The sequence below is a fragment of the Scomber japonicus genome, chromosome 2 (assembly GCF_027409825.1).
Source record: "Scomber japonicus isolate fScoJap1 chromosome 2, fScoJap1.pri, whole genome shotgun sequence".
Taxonomy (NCBI): domain Eukaryota; kingdom Metazoa; phylum Chordata; class Actinopteri; order Scombriformes; family Scombridae; genus Scomber; species Scomber japonicus.
This window is the reverse complement of record NC_070579.1, coordinates 30,896,271-30,912,173: the sequence shown is the minus strand read 5'-3', so window position 1 is coordinate 30,912,173 and position 15,903 is coordinate 30,896,271. Positions and strand designations below refer to the sequence as shown.

The window sequence follows — 15,903 nt, the reverse complement described above, 5'->3', positions numbered from 1 at the left end:
GTTGAAATAAATATTTTTGAGGTCATGTGCGTTAGGTTTGCTTTGTTATGAGGTGTGGTCTGAAGGTCAGAAAGTTCAAAATGACCGTTTTCTGTCCCAAAAGTTTACCCTGCTGGCTCTAACGTTAACCAGTGGAGGATTAAGAGTAAATAAATTAGTATAACTAAGTCTAATGCCAGACAGATATAAACAAAAGAACATCCATGGTCTAACCGACTGTTGTGTTATGTCTCAGTCCTAAAGGCTGAGAGTTGCTGCTAACGAGAAATGGTCCGAAACACCTCAGGCAGTGTACCACAACCAGTGGGGTGGGCGGTGTGTGTGTGTGTGTGTGTGTGTGTGTGTGTGTGTGTGTGTGTGTGTGTGTGTGTGTGTGTGTGTGACGAAGCCCGCTCCTAATGAGGCAAAACGTCATTTCTGAGGTCCTAGTTAAAGGTTAGGGTTAGGGTTTGGTTTAGGTTGTCGGCAATGAATGGAAATCAATGCAATGTCATAACAAGGATAGCTGCACAAACTTGTGTGTGTGCAACCGTAACATAGGCTCCAGTGTTTACAATCCACCTTTTGTCCCAAATAATACCCTAGATCCAAACACAGAGATTTTTGGCATGGCTTTCCTTTCTGTTTAAACTCATGTTACTGACATGCTTGAATCTCTGTGGCCGAGTATGTTTGTGTTTTCCAATCAACACAAGACAGATGACAACATCTGGTGCTTGGCTTAAGGAGGACATTTTTAGGGGTGTGTGAAAAACTATTTTCAAAAAAAGGGGCCCTGTGCTCTGCGGTGACCAAGTTTACTTCTGCCGTCTTGTGTTTTCCATTTGTAAATGTTTTCCACAAATGCTGTTATGTGCAGTAAATGTGCATATAGATACTATGTTTTTTTCTGACTGAAGGAGAGCTAGTGTAATATCTCTCCTGCTGCGCTTAGAATGAAATTCATTGCAGCCTCTGAGCCAAGACTCCTCAGCTGATCTGTCCCAGTCCCAGACAGGGGATTGAGGTCAGAGTGAGGTGTTGCAATTCATGGAGAAAAAGTAACAACACCACAGATTTGTGTGCATTCAATAAAGAGCAAGAGCTGTGCAAACTGCTGGTACAGGTCCAAGATGGCTTAACATATACAAACATACACATGCCTGGCCTGTAAATACGACCCAAATGAGGTCCATGCCAGCCGATGGCTAGACTGCAAACTGTTTACACCAATAGAGGGAGAGAGAGAAAGCACCCAGCGTGGACCCAATGAGAGGCTAGTGCTGGAGCTGGGCTACTTGTGGTCATGGCCTGTAGTAGTAGTAATGTGGACCTGGCAGGCAGTGGATGCAGAGGGTGCTGTGGGGGTGGCAGTGCCTCAGCCAACCCGTGGTCAAGCAGTGGTTAACCAGTCTAGGTCACCTACACTTCCTCTGGCCTCTCTCCCTGGGAGGAAAAACAGTCTAGTCAAAATAATGGTGTCATTTTGGCTTCTTACGTTTGAGTTAGGGGAGACAAATTTAGCAACAGCAAAGCAAAGGGAGGGGCCTACAACAGATTAAAAACAAGTGAACAAAATATCTCCTCTGTGTTTTTTTTCTTCTCTCTCTTAACTCTTAAATAAGCAGTCTGAAATGAGTGGCGCAGCTCCAGTGCAGCCTGTAAATTCAGATGTGTCAGCCTACGCAGCAAGCAATTATAACTGGGCTCTGACTTCCGCTTTTTTCACCCTCCCGCTTTAACCCGCAGTGCCATCTTAATCTGTCCTCACGGCCTTGCTCTTTATTTGAGACAGAGCTTTGACTGTGATATGCTTCCTGTCTTTCGGCGGGACCGCTGTGTTGTGCAAGAGTGCTTGAAAGGATGAGGAAGGTGTGCTGTATCAGACCTGTTTCCTCTCTGCCTGCAGACTGCAGACCTGTCTCACATGCCTCTGTGAGTGATATGAGGCTAAAAGTATTTACCACCCTGCTGCCCTGGCACCTGCTGAGGAGCCGCTCATTCACAAGAAATCCAAAACTCACAGCTTGATTACTCACATACTGTTAAAATAGTTGGACATTCGGTAAACACACTTATTCACTTTCTTGTCAAAAGTTACAGGAGACGATCGATACCACTCGTATTTGTCTGATAAATTTATGGTTAGTGCCAGCAGCACATTAGCAAAACAGTCAGGTCAAGTTCAAGTCAAACCTTTTTTATTTATATAGCACCGAATGGCAACAGAAGTTATCTCAGACAATCCTCTTTAATTTATAGAGACCCAACATCCCCCCATGAGCAGCACATGGTGACAGCAGCAATGAAAAAGGTCAAGTAAAGGGAGAAAATCTCAAGCAGATCCACGCTCTAAGTGGGCGGCCATCTGCCTTGATCAGTTGTGTTGAGAGAGAAAGAAGGAGGGAGGGGGAGAGCGAGAGACACTGAGAAGCACTGTAACAACAATAATGACCACCGTAACAATTATAGAAATATATCTAATATTAATAGTAGTAGCAGTTGGCTTTAAACTGCACCAGTTAGTATTAATGTATATGTGAATGTGTACAGATAAAGAGAAAAAGGAGGAAAGAGGAGCTCAGTATATCATGTGAAGCCCCCCCAGCAGCGTAACTAGGGACTGGTCCAAGGCAAGCCTGCGCCAGCACTAACAATAAGCTTTATCAAAAATAAGTAAGTTTTAACCCTACTCTTAAACGTAGAGTGGGTGTCTGCCTCCCGGACTGAAACTGGAAGATGGTTCCACAGGACAGGAGCCTGATAGCTGAAGGCTCTGCCTCCTAGTCTACTTTTGGAGACAGTAGGAACCACAAGTAAGCTGAATTCTGGGAGCGCAGTGTTCTAGTGGGGTAGTAGCATAAGACTGGAAAAAGACCAGAAAAAGGGGGAAACAGCTAGCCTAGTTCTGTCCAAGGGTAATGAAATCTGACCCACTTTACCTCTAAAGCTCACAAAAATAACACAGTGTTGTACCTTGCTTGTTCAAACTGTATAAAAAATCTGTGTAAAAGAATGAGTCATCTTGTGGTTTTGTGAGACTATTTATTGGCTGGAGGTAGAAACTTCTTTAATGATTACACAAACAGGGAATAATGTTCAATTAGTGAGCTCGAAAGGTGATGACAGGCAGATTTTGTTACCTTGGGACTGAGCTAGATAGCCAGCTGTTAACCTCAGTTTTCAGTTTGTTGGCTCTACAGTTGATAATTGTTGCCAGACAAAAATGAAAGTGGTATTTATCTTCCCAAGAAACTCTCAAATAGTATTTCCCAAAATGTTGAACTATTTCTTTAACACCAGATAGAGGGCCATGGATTAAGGTTCATCAGCAAAGGCGTTTACATGCTTCTTGTCTGCACAAATGATATTTACACTGAATTTCTGCTCTCATGAATGACTTGACTCATGAATTAGGCAACTCATCAGTTGCATAACCAATTTAGAATTAGCAAGGTAATTGCTGGGCTGCAGTCTCTTTTTTTAGTGCCTCTAATCTCAACCTGACATCTCAAACCTCAGACACACAGTAAAGATGCTCTTTTTCTCCTCAGACAGCAGATGGTTTGCCATCACTTTCCCAACAGCCCTGGAACCAGAAGGTGTCTGAATGAGACTGAGCTGTGATTACCCTTCAGAGGAAAACCACGCGGGATGACAGCCAGCCTGGTAGGAGAGGTGCAGCACTCTCTCTCATACAGTGTAAATAAATGTCAGTAATACTTTGCATTTTACTGCTATAATGCATACTGTAAATACGTAGGATTGTATAGTTATACTAATTTTAAATTCCTGATAAAAGACTTCAAGCAAAGTCTCTAAAAAAAGATGAATGGGTAAACAAACAACATTCTGAGTTCAGTGGTTACTGATGACGTGAAGCAAAGACACAGTCTCTGGAACAGTGGTTACTGCTCAAAAATTATGTGTTGTCAACTTTTTCTTGAGCATCAACACAGATCTTTGACAGACCTGTTTGGCAGACTATCTGCAGTTTGCATTTTAAATCTGCGATAACATTCAATTCCTACAGGTATGAAATACAAATGAATGTGTTTTGTAATTACTCAGCTATCAACATTAACTCCTTGAACAGAATCAAAATAGACAACACACCAAAACTATTGTAAAAGGACACTTTTTATAAGGATATATTTTTAAGGACAAAAATTGAAATTTAAGCCACATGCACAACTTTGGGTAGCCCTGCTTCATGTGTCAGTCAGTGGTGAGTTTTGGTCAGGTCTGACCTAGCTGTGCCTCACAGCTGACCCAGCCACAGTCCAGCCGGGTTTAGACAGCTTTTAAACAAAGTGGAGACTCTGGCTATGAGCCAGGAGGCCACAGAATGGCAGGACTCTTGCAGCTGCAGCAAAGGAATCAGATGCAAACTCTTTGACTGCTCCATTTCAGATAAAATTGTTGTTTTTTTCACCCTCTAATTTAAATATAAAATGTATAAAGCACAGATTACGATAAAGTCACTAAATCATGCATCCACAGCCAGTAATCTTGATGTGTCTCACACAACATTTACAGAGACTCAGGAGCCTCAGTTTAACCACCTCTGAGTAAACACTGCTCAATTACTTTAACAATGCTTAATAGGATATTGTGGCTTCTCTCTAAACTCAAAACAGACCTGCTGCTAACCTAAAATAGCAGCGAGTGGAAATCCACGGGACGGTCCCCGTCACTAGTTGCCCAATAACCTGGGTGACTGGCTCCCCCCTTAATAGAGCGCGGAGCCTGACTCCCACTCAATCTGGCCTGTTGTGACGTATGAAGGCACCAGCTCATCACGAGTCACCACACTGAAGTGGTAAGACGAACATCAACAAAAACAATTCCTCGCCTTCTCACATGTGGATTGTTGACCGAACCCCTCTAAAAATATCACCAAGAAAAACTGAGGGGGAGGCCGGGATTGTGGTTGTGACATTTATTAGAGAATCATCCACTCCCACGCGCGCTGTAAAAACATTGTCTTTTCAGACTGGAAAACAAATGGGATGAGTACAATGTTGTAAAACGATGAATTGATGACCAGCAGATTTTCTCCCATTGGTTTTTGTTGTTTTAATATAATATTTCTGTGTACTAAATACCGCAGCATATAGCCACAGTCTGCATTTTGAGCTGTTTCGTTTCTTGTTTTATGCTTTTTGGACTGTTGCCAGTTGTTTGACATTCATTCCAGTCTTTTGAGTCATGGCTCTTTCACAATAGTAGCAAAGATACTGAACATGTGCTTGCCAGTCAGCAGCACCTAAGTGACAAAATGATCCAGGAATATAATAATTGTTTTCGTCCCAAAATTTTCGTGCTTGAAGTTAGGACTTCCTCCTGACAGCCAATTAAACTTGTTAACATAATGCTCAAGGATTTAGAAACATAAGCCATTATTTCCATGAATTCATACTATCCATGACCATTTTCCTTCATTAAATTCATTCACAGAAGTGCTGGGAAAATAAGAAACATACGCTACATTAAATCATGTTTCTGCCCACACGGCGGGTCCAGAATTCGACAGTAGCATGCATCACTCAGCTTCCTATTGTAAGGCCATTTGTACTACAGTACGTGCTCATACACTGGCAACCCACAGATTGTACTTTGTAAATCAAAGAGTACAAAGATGACTTCCGGAAGACCATATAGGACAGCAAAGGCAAGGAAGGAAAAGAGAGCCACATCCTGTGGCTAACAGGAAATGCTGTTTAAATGACAGGTTTCTTAAATGGAGGGCTGCTTTGCTTACCATCACACCCTGTAAACGGATTGTTTGCCTGTAAGTAAGTGTATCTGCGTCTGTGTTTGACAGTAGATACGTAAATGTGAAAAACTGTGATGACGTTATCCAGAGCTGCTTTTGGTACCTTTCATAAACATGCAAGATGATCCTTTCATTCAGGGATGAGTCAGCTTCAGCTTCTCCGCAAACACATCACCTTTCCCAAATAATTCTCATACATCACACACATCTTTATATAAACTAGCTGATGTGCCTGAGCTTGCTACTAAATCTAATTCCTGCTGACTAGACTGTACTTTGGCCTCATTTTGCTAAGCTTGCTTACATACTTCCTTCAAACAGTCTTGTGTCAGGTGGCCATTCCTATCTGAAATGGTAGTTATTATCTGACTGCTTCATTCAGAAATCGCTTTAAGTGTCTTAACAAGGACTGCCTGAACACGCTTGAGTTTTCAATTCCCCCACAATAACGAACATTATCTTCTATCCCTTTAGTATAAAAAATATCACTGAAGGAATAGTGCCAGACAGACAAGGGCCATTTAACTTGTACCAGACAAGGCTAAATACACTCTCCAGTGTCCATGAAAACAGGCGGTTTAGAGTTTGATTTAACTACTCTGTATGGTGCACAAGATAGAGTTTTGAGTGTAAACAATTCAACAGTGGAAGAGAAATCACTTTTCTCTGTTTTTAATCTTGTACAGCCATCTATAAAAATGGTTAGGTGGCTTTTAAGGAGACTTGGTGAATTTAAATCTGAAAATGAATCTCTTTTTTTGTGCTCGTTTATGAGACATCTTGCCTTTTCCAGAGGGATACCACCAAACCATAAAATTGCTGGCTTTTTTAAACAATGTTGCATAACTTTAATTTCTCTCTTAACCTAGTTTTGAAACAATTTGGGATGAATAACAACTACGTAGTAAACAGCAACTGGGGAATACCATGCAGTTAAAGAATGTTTATTGCAATGGACTGCCCAACTAATATTTCTGGATATCAACAAAGGTCATAAATGAAACCAGGATGACATAATATGAGAATGATAGTCACTTCAATGGAAAGTCCACATACAAATAAGCATTTGCTCTGCTGATGTGAATACAAGACAACAACTAGCACCTCTAAGAGCCCTTTCTTGTAGCTGAGCTTGCACTTTGACCTTTCAGTAGAGAAACCAAAAAGTTTGCTTTTTCCCACAGTAATAAGTAGTTGCTAAAAGGAGAGAGCAAAACACAGGATAGAGGTGTGATATTAAAACGCAGGTGGCCCTGTTGCTGAGCGACCATCCCAATAAGCCACTGCTGTTCCTATGTTTGTATACACTTTCTGTGGGTGCTCCAGTGTCCCTCAGGTGTGAGAGTGAATATGTTTTTCTCTCCCAGCTGTGAGCCTGAATTAAAATTGTAGGATATATAAAAGTGATGAATGGAACATTTAACTTTTCTCATGTAGAGGGCTGGTCCATGGCATCTAGGTAAACAACAACGTCTACAGGGCCTCACCCTGTTCTGGTGGCCCTCAAGCATTAACAAAAACATTTGTTTATCCTAAATGGTTGTGATTTCAAGGCTCGTTGGCTTAATGTGGTTGTGCATTTTTCAGTTATTCATTTTTTTTGTGCCATTATGGTGACATAATATGAGTGGTTGTTGCGCAGGTTTTGGACAATTTAGTCACTCTTGAGTGGGCAGGGAAACACTTTTTTTTCCAGTTTGGTTGTTGTTTTAAAGACACATGCTGATGTAAAAAGCACAGCGTGTTTGTTTATCCAGTGGATAATGAGTGCTGCTCATGTGTCTAACAACCAAGACCTCAAGTTTAACCTCATTCTCATCCATAGTTTACTGAATGCACTTTAAAGGGGAATTCTACTGATTTTACACATCCAGTTCAGTTTACTTGTCATTAGGAGTACTACTCTGTACTACCCTTAGGAGCCTCTTCTGTGGCTTTGCAGGGAATGCTCCAAAACCTGAAAAAATAACAACACACAATTTTAACAGAAAGCCATCTTTATAAAATAGAGGTGTGAGGTTTGAAAGAAATGAAGTGAAGATGAAAAATGATATCAAGTTACACCATAAGAAATGTAGACTCCAGCACTAAATATTTACCCCAACTCCTTTAAATTTGAATATTCTTGAAGAATATTATTATGGATTTTACCCCAGTTCTATTATTTTATTTAACAGTTTTAGCCATCATGATAATTTAATAGTCATTCATTTCTAAACGTTATGCTTTATGTAACTCATATAGGGTGCAAAAAAACTGAGGTTGACTATTCGTATAAATCGTTAAACAATAATTTCTGGTATTTGAGGAGAGCATTGTCAAGAACCATATTGTGCGTGTAAGTGCAGGTGCTGACGCATGTTGCTGTCATATATTCTACATTTGAGTAAACAACACATTTTTACTTAAAATCATGCACATATCACACACACTCACGCACACGCAAGCTGTGGGTGTCCCACCACACCACTCAAGGACCAAACGAGACAAGACCTATCATGTCTCCCCTCAGTGAGAGCAGACATTGTTGACTCACTGTAGTCTAGAAGCGCTTAGCCTGCATCCCACCACAGCTATGCACTGTCTGACCAGAGCCTCGGAGCAAGGGTGTGCAGACTCACACACATCCATGGATGCATGCAAACATTACACAAACACAGTCAGACACATACATACAGATACAAAGACACATGTATAAGCCGCTCTCGCTCTTTTCTCCACGTCTGTGGTTTGCTCTTTAATCCATCTTCCATCAGTCACAACACACACAGCAAGAAAACATTCTTTTGGTCTTTCTTGTCTTCATTTGCACTACTGAATTTCAGACCTAACCGCTGCTTACCTCACATATCCGTCATAATCTGACTGAGACTATTTGCTCTTTGGGGATAGACAGTACACCTGTCAGCCTCTCCACTTGTGTTAAAAGCTTCAGTTTTCTCCCCACAGATCCTCCAACCATGAGGCCTCAGTGCGTGAGACACACTCCAGCATGGAGCACTCAGGCTGCATAACAGGCTCACAGCAAACTCACCTTTGAATTCATCTGATTCCTCACATGCATGGTTGGGTTAACCTGTCAGGAGGCTAATTTGCCGTTGAGCCACCTTTGTCCACCCACACCTCCCCTTATTTGTGCCTTGTAGACATACGCTTTCGCTACTCAAGTTCTCATCAGTTATAGGCCAAACTGAAGACTAAATGGTAGCTTTGATAAACAAATTAGCTCCACTTTCAGCACCAGTGTCTTCCATCTCACTCTCAAAACTAAAATCATTTATTTCTGTTAAGGATTTGGAGACACTTTCATTTCTGCTTGCACCGACTGTTGTTATTCTCTGAAGGAGTCAGTCGGCTTTATTTTTCAAAGAACTGCATGGACTGACTCTGCTTATCTTTCAGAGCTTCTCTCTCCCTTTTCTACCACCACACCACCCAGACCTGCTGAACAATCTCCGCTCGCCACGCTCCCAGTTCAAAAGGTGAGCTGGCATTTCCCATTGTTGTTTCCTAAACTGTGGAGTAGTTTGGCTCTCATTATTAGATCCCCTCCCTCAACTAATATTTTTAAAACCCTTCTTAAGACCCATTTCTTTTCCTCAGCCTTCTAATAGCCATCATGAAGACATAATTAGTTACACTCTTCTCTCTATAGATTATATTTTCTGTGCAATGCTGTTGTGTTTTTAGTTTTTAATGCAATTTTTATTTATTTTATTCTACACTTTTATAAATGTTTCTCTTGATGCTCATAACTGTGTCTGTGTTTTTATTAGATTGTATTTCTTAGTCTCTGTAAAGCACTTTGGTCAACATTTGGGTGAGCACAATATAAACTAAAAATAATGAAGCCCTTTAAATTACATTTTGACGCAGGACCACTTTACAAGACATGGCCACAAAAGCAGACTCCATCTTTGTAAATTTGTGGTGTAAATTCCTCAACAAATGTACAATTCACTCAATTACCAAAAAACAAATGACACAAAGTGAATTCAGAGCTTTTGGGGTCCCTAGGACTCTGGCTCCCTGGGCTAGTTGCCTGCTTTCCTGTTGTTAATCCAGCCTGGCTCCCACCTGAGACCTATACCCACACTCACACACTGAGGACAAAAGCATACACCCACATATTGATATACAGCTACACATGTGTAGCCACCCACAGTCAGACAGACAGATAAGGAAACACATAACCGGCGTCTCACCACAAACACACAAACACACATACACAGACGAAACTGACACACCCCACCATTCACAGCCCTAGAACTGTTTATTCATGACCATCACAGCTCTGCAGCACTCAACCCCTTCATTCCACAGATTCCTGAATCCCAGCACTATTTTATATGGTTTGCAGCAGTCGTGTGTTTTTAAAAAAAAAATCTTCTCATCAAAGGTGGGAGTCATGCAGGTATAATTAAATTATGGTGACTAACATAATGAAAGTGAATGGTGATGACAGATAATGTAGAAACTACTTGATTGTGCAATACCACTATTCCTCTTGGTAATACTGTTCCTATTTTTTTATATTTCCTCTGTTAAATTGTCCCTATGTTTTATTTTTTTATATTCCCTATTGTCTCACATTGTTCCATTGTTCATAATGCTTGTTTGCAAGCAATGTTTATTTGATTTTTTATTGATGCTCTTTCTATCCACTTTATCCACTATTTGCTATCCACTTTGCTGCTATAACACTGTAGATGTCATCATGGGACTAATAAATCTTTATATCATCTCATCTCTCTTGATCTCATCTCTTTTGATCTCATCTCATCTCTTTCCTATTAGTCTGCTTAATGTCTACAGTGACATATTTTACTGAAACTCATATATAACTAGTTGCCCCAGGCTGCCTTTATCTGTGCAACACTGCCACCTGTAGATCATCAATACTAACTCTGATTGCTCAACAAACTTACAAAAAAAATTCTCCCATTTTCTTTGTGCCTTGTTGTCAGGTTTGGTGTGTCTGGAGAGTGTCTGGCCAAAAGGTAATTTTCTGTATTTACTTCTTTCACTTAAATGCTTGGTTTCCTCCCACAGGCTAAAGATATGAGAGCCAGGTGAACTACGTGAACTCTACATTGGCTGCTATGTGTGGATTTGTTTGTGTTAAGCGTTAGCCCTGCGACAGACCAGTGACCTGTCCAGGGCACAGAGATAGACTGGAGCTGACCCTGTGACCCTGCATAGGCAGCTATAGACTGGATGGTCCTCCTGATTAATACAATCCATATTAAAACAAAAAACTCCAAAAATATGTGCTACAAAAAATACATAATGCTAAAAGATAATGGTCAAATAACCTTTAATAACCTTTAATGTCAATTTAATTATTTTACTTGCACTCATATAGAACTGCATGTACCTCCATGCTGAATAATTTAGACCTACTGATTCTTCTACTGAGTATTGCACATCTCAGTTAATTTTTAATTTGAGCAAATCTCTTGTTCACATGAAATATCTTTGTGGTAATGCCATCTAGGGACAAACCCTGGAGCTGCACAAGCTGAGAAAATGTTATGGGCAGTTTCATTGACAGCTGTAAGCCCTCAACACCTCAAATAAAACTTAAGTGTCTCCTTAGAGAGTTGTGTTTAAAGACTTCAGTATTATAAATCCCTTATGTTTGATATTCTTTTTAAAGCGTGTTGTCCTTTTTGAAGGAAGCATATGTAACTGTTCATAGAGTGGTAGTTAGGGTAAATATTTATTATTAGGTTAAATAAAGGTTTGTCACAGGTCAGCAGAGATGCTTTGACCTATGTAGAAAAAAATGACTTACAATTCCAACTCACACTTGTCTTGATAAACTAAAATATAGGCTCTCTAATTCCTTTTTTAAAATTTAATTGCATACAATCATGAACAAGTTCCACTCTTGTGAAAAAAATACCAGGAAGAATCCCCAACAACACACAAGAAATAGAAAAAAAGGAAAAATAATAATGAATAAAAATAATGAATAAAAATGTATAAATAAAACAACATAACAGTTAAATGAAGACATTTTCAAAAATACAGTCATTAAGAGATACCTACTTAATAATACAGGATTGAAAATATTTTTTTTTGTTGGCGAACTTACATTTATGATATAAAATAATAACAATAAATAAATAATAATACAATTGATGTTATAAGCTCGTTTCTCAATCTTTCTGTCTGAACTTAAAAACCCAAACAGGACATGTTTCTACAATAAAGCAAAATCAGCCACAAATGTAACATTAATACACTTACTTAATTACCTCTTTCAGTGTAGTAACCATAGTAACAACGCCAGTGACGCAGGATGCTCAGCGTTGTTCGAGACGTAGCGTGATGACATCACACATCTGCGTGAACGTCCACCCCCTAGCACTTTCAATGACAGTTTGCACACGTTTTTCGACGTTTCATTAAAAAACTAAAGGTAGTGACAGTATAAACCGACTACCATGCAAAGAGCCGCACATACAACACTGTATGTCTGGCCTCACAGAGTCGGTGCAACGATGATACGACAGTGTTTGAAAAGCAGAGGTGAGCAACTTATTGTAGCTTACAGCGACAGCGGTGAGCTAACATGCTAAATATGCTAAAAACACCCCGGGTCCTTTATAGGTGACTTTGTATTAATATCGGTAGCTCATATTCGGTTATGTTTGAAGTTTATATGACTTGTGCTCTTTTGTTTTTTTAAGTAGTGTAATATTCTATAAGTCACGTTTCAAGTAAACAGCTGCCTCACTGGACGTTTCATAACAGACTTGTTAGCTAACTGACACTCCTTGAGACATTTAGTCAAACTTTTTGGTATAACCTTAACTTAACTTTTTTTTTTTAACACAAAATTAAGATACGAAACTTAAACTCTAAATTGAATTCATTTAATTAGTTTTTTTGCTGATGTATTTTTTTGTCATGTTTGTTTCTTCATTAGTAAAAGACCACATAAAGCAAAACTGAGGCCAGCAAATATGCAAAACAGAGACCCAACCTTACTACTTTCTTCATGTCCTACCTAAAATCCTACCTGTGCACACTGTTATACTGCACAGACTCTAAAACTGTGAAAACTAGGACCTCATGGAATTAATGGATTTGTAATGTATTAACATTGATGTTGTTTATGTTTGCTCATTTTTTTCTGTATTGATGTATTATGATCTGTGTACTACCACAAGCATACATCACCTTGTTACTGATGGAATGGTTAACTTTTTGTTAGTTCTATTGGGTCAATAAAGTTTTAAATAAAGTCAATAAAGTGTAAAAACAACAACAACAACAACAAAAGATACCCTTGCTGAGGTTTTCTCTGTTGCATATAAATGTATCAACAGAGGAAGATAAAGCCTCAGCAGTGTGGTTACAGAAAACATGTAGTACAATTTTCTCCAAATGCTTGTGACATTTTGTTCATTTTAAGTTGAACTGTCTAAGCTTGAAACTCAAGACAAATGCTGGAGGTTGCAGAGAAGGGACAGACCTTGAGCCTTAAGGTCCTTGAAATAGCCATATAGTAGTTACCTGCTCTTTGTGTTCCTGAACTGTAGCAGTGTCCCTGCAGCTGAGCTCACGTGCTTACAGTGTGATCCCACCCCCTCGCGACAGTGAGGAGAAGGAGATGCTGGACCGAATGCTGCGCGTGGACCATGCAGGTGAATATGGTGCCAACCGCATCTATGCCGGCCAGATGGCAGTGTTGGGTAGATCTAGGATGGGACCTCTTATCCAGGTATGAACAGAGCGAGACATGTGGCTTTAAGTAGGACAGCATGCCTGCTTTCTTGCTAGCTCTGCACACTGGTGGCATCAAATGATGTTTGAAAACAACTTATCCAGATCTTCAGCTGCACACAGAGCAATGCCCTGTTTTCCCTTAAAGAGGAATTTCACCACTATAAATATGATTGTTTCTTAAAACTAAGTCACGTATGAGTTGGAAATGTGCAAAAGGCTGTAGATTCTCCTGTCGCAGCTGGAAGGAGAGGGATATTGCAATACAGTGAAGCGAGAGCATTTCTGACAAAAACAAACAAAGTAAAATGGATACCACTGAATCCTAAACACTGCACCTTTAAATGTCTTATGATCCAAAATTATACTTTTTGCTCATACATACAGAGAAATTGTAGTGTGTTTGGTTGCTGTGTTGTGGTTAAAAATTTAAAATTCTGCCTGAGTATAATTGAATAATATTTGACACTCTATTCATTTTGTTTTTCTGTAGCAAATGTGGGATCAAGAAAAGAAACACCTTGAGAAATTCAATGAAATTCTAGCAGAGAACAGAGTTCGGCCCACAGCGCTGTTGCCCCTCTGGAACGCCGCTGGGTTTTTATTAGGTTGGTATAACTTCTAAATACACAGTGGAGTTCATAGTTATATAATATTTTACTTTGAAGAACACAATGAAGATGCTTACAGAGTACTTCTGCTTGGATCTTTGGAATCCTTGTAATGTAGCTTAGTTTGGTTAGGGCTAAAGCTGTATCTGCTGCAGGAAAATGGAAAAATGCTTTCTTCATCATGTTGAATATGTTCATCCACATATCAGAACTTGATGTATGAGTTTACAAGTGCATAAACAAGGTTGCTGACCTTAGGGATATGTAGTCAGTCGTTGCTATATTGAATCTTAATGGTCTTTCTCTTGTATCTCCTACAGGGGCATCCACTGCAATGCTTGGAAAGGAGGGTGCCATGGCCTGCACTGTGGCGGTGGAGGAGAGCATCTCAGAGCACTACAACAGCCAGATAAGAGCTCTGATGGAGAAGGACCCAGAGAGATACACTGAACTGTTACAAGTGAGTCAAAACACTTAATTGTGATTGTACTGAACTGTGATTTTGAAAATGTTATCTCCTAAGGAAGACATAAATAAGATGAGTTTGAATGTTTTAAAGAGATGACCTGAAAGACTGGCATTATTCACCAGACCAAATCCTGATTGCCGTATCTGCACTGCACTGGTCCTGACTTGAATACCAGCACCATTTACAGTTTATCTGTATCAATAAATATGATGTTGTGACATACAATACAATTCACACACTTATGCACACACACACACACACACACACACATTTGGTAATTTTTGGTTAATTCTGTCAGAAAAGCTTGAGACTTTTGTCCAGTTAAAGTTACTTACTTAATGAATCATCTTTTGTATCTTTGATTGTTTATATTTTAATAGATAATAAAGGAATTCAGAGACGATGAGATGGAACATCATGATACTGGATTGGAACATGATGCTGAAACAGTAAGTATAATTTATGATGTTCTGTTTTAACAGTAAACATATTTTATCATATTCTATCAAACTCGTGTGTATAGGATAATCTCTGATAGAGCAATTGCTTAAAATATTTATGAAGTTACAGAAAAAGAATGTTGTTCGGTAATTATATTTGTGATGCTTATCCTTCTTTGTGGAGTTCTTCTTCCATTCTGGGTTTAGTTTAGTGCAATCTGTTATATATTTACCTATCCTGCCCCCGCACAATCCACACAAATACTTTGGATTTCACAAAAACCTGATCAAAGAACACCTTTTGATTTCAAAGTACAAAACACATACATATCAATCATAATATATAGCAGTATTTTGCTGTCTTTGCTTTGTTGTTACTGAATGTCATTTTCTTTTGTTTTTAGCTACCTGGATACTGGCTCCTAAAAAATGCTATACAGCTGGGCTGCAAAGCTGCGATATATGTCTCTCAACGTGTCTGACTATTTAAAATAAAACAACTTTTTTGTATTGATACCTTGACTTGAATTTGAATTGATGTTCAGATTCTGCTATACTGTAAATGAAGCACCTTGTGATGCCTCACTTTGTTGTACCTTTGCCAGATTAAAAGTGCTGTATAAAAACTTTCATAATCACATAAATATATTTGATTGTTTGCGCAGTGTTTAATACATGGACTCTGTTTTAAGAAGGTGGAGGTGACCCTTCCTGATTAAATGGCAGACCTCAACACTGTTTGTCATGTTTGTTGCACTGCTGCCCCCTAAAGGCAGCTACCCTGAAAAGTGGTATTTGTGAAAAAATTGGTGGAATATCTACTTTTGAATGAAGACAATCAGATTTCACAAAAAGTATGATGTAGTTACCTTATGTAGCAACATTTTT

The 15,903-nt window shown here is 39.4% G+C and overlaps 1 protein-coding gene across 2 annotated transcripts; it reads left to right on the top strand.

Annotated features, from left to right (window-relative positions):
* Positions 1-10,695: 10,695 nt before the first annotated feature.
* Positions 10,696-15,625, top strand: coq7 (coenzyme Q7 homolog, ubiquinone (yeast)). Of its 2 annotated transcripts, none has more exons than XM_053336164.1 (6): positions 10,696-10,758; positions 13,312-13,493; positions 13,989-14,103; positions 14,427-14,566; positions 14,956-15,024; positions 15,420-15,625. In XM_053336164.1, the coding sequence occupies exons 2-6, from the start codon at positions 13,383-13,385 to the stop codon at positions 15,495-15,497; spliced, it is 513 nt and encodes a 170-aa protein (XP_053192139.1). In that variant the 5' UTR covers positions 10,696-10,758; positions 13,312-13,382; the 3' UTR covers positions 15,498-15,625. The 2 variants fall into 2 exon arrangements, with proteins under 2 accessions (XP_053192139.1, XP_053192131.1); XM_053336156.1 differs by lacking the exon at positions 10,696-10,758 and adding an exon at positions 12,100-12,295.
* Positions 15,626-15,903: the final 278 nt, after the last annotated feature.

Bases quoted from the DNA above. Each gene is read 5' to 3' on its own strand.
- coq7 (XM_053336156.1), top strand. From the start codon at position 12,211: ATGCAAAGAGCCGCACATACAACACTGTATGTCTGGCCTCACAGAGTC. The intron at 13,494-13,988 runs GTATGAACAGAG...GTTTTTCTGTAG, and splicing joins GGATGGGACCTCTTATCCAG to CAAATGTGGGATCAAGAAAA. The intron at 14,104-14,426 runs GTTGGTATAACT...TATCTCCTACAG, and splicing joins CGCCGCTGGGTTTTTATTAG to GGGCATCCACTGCAATGCTT.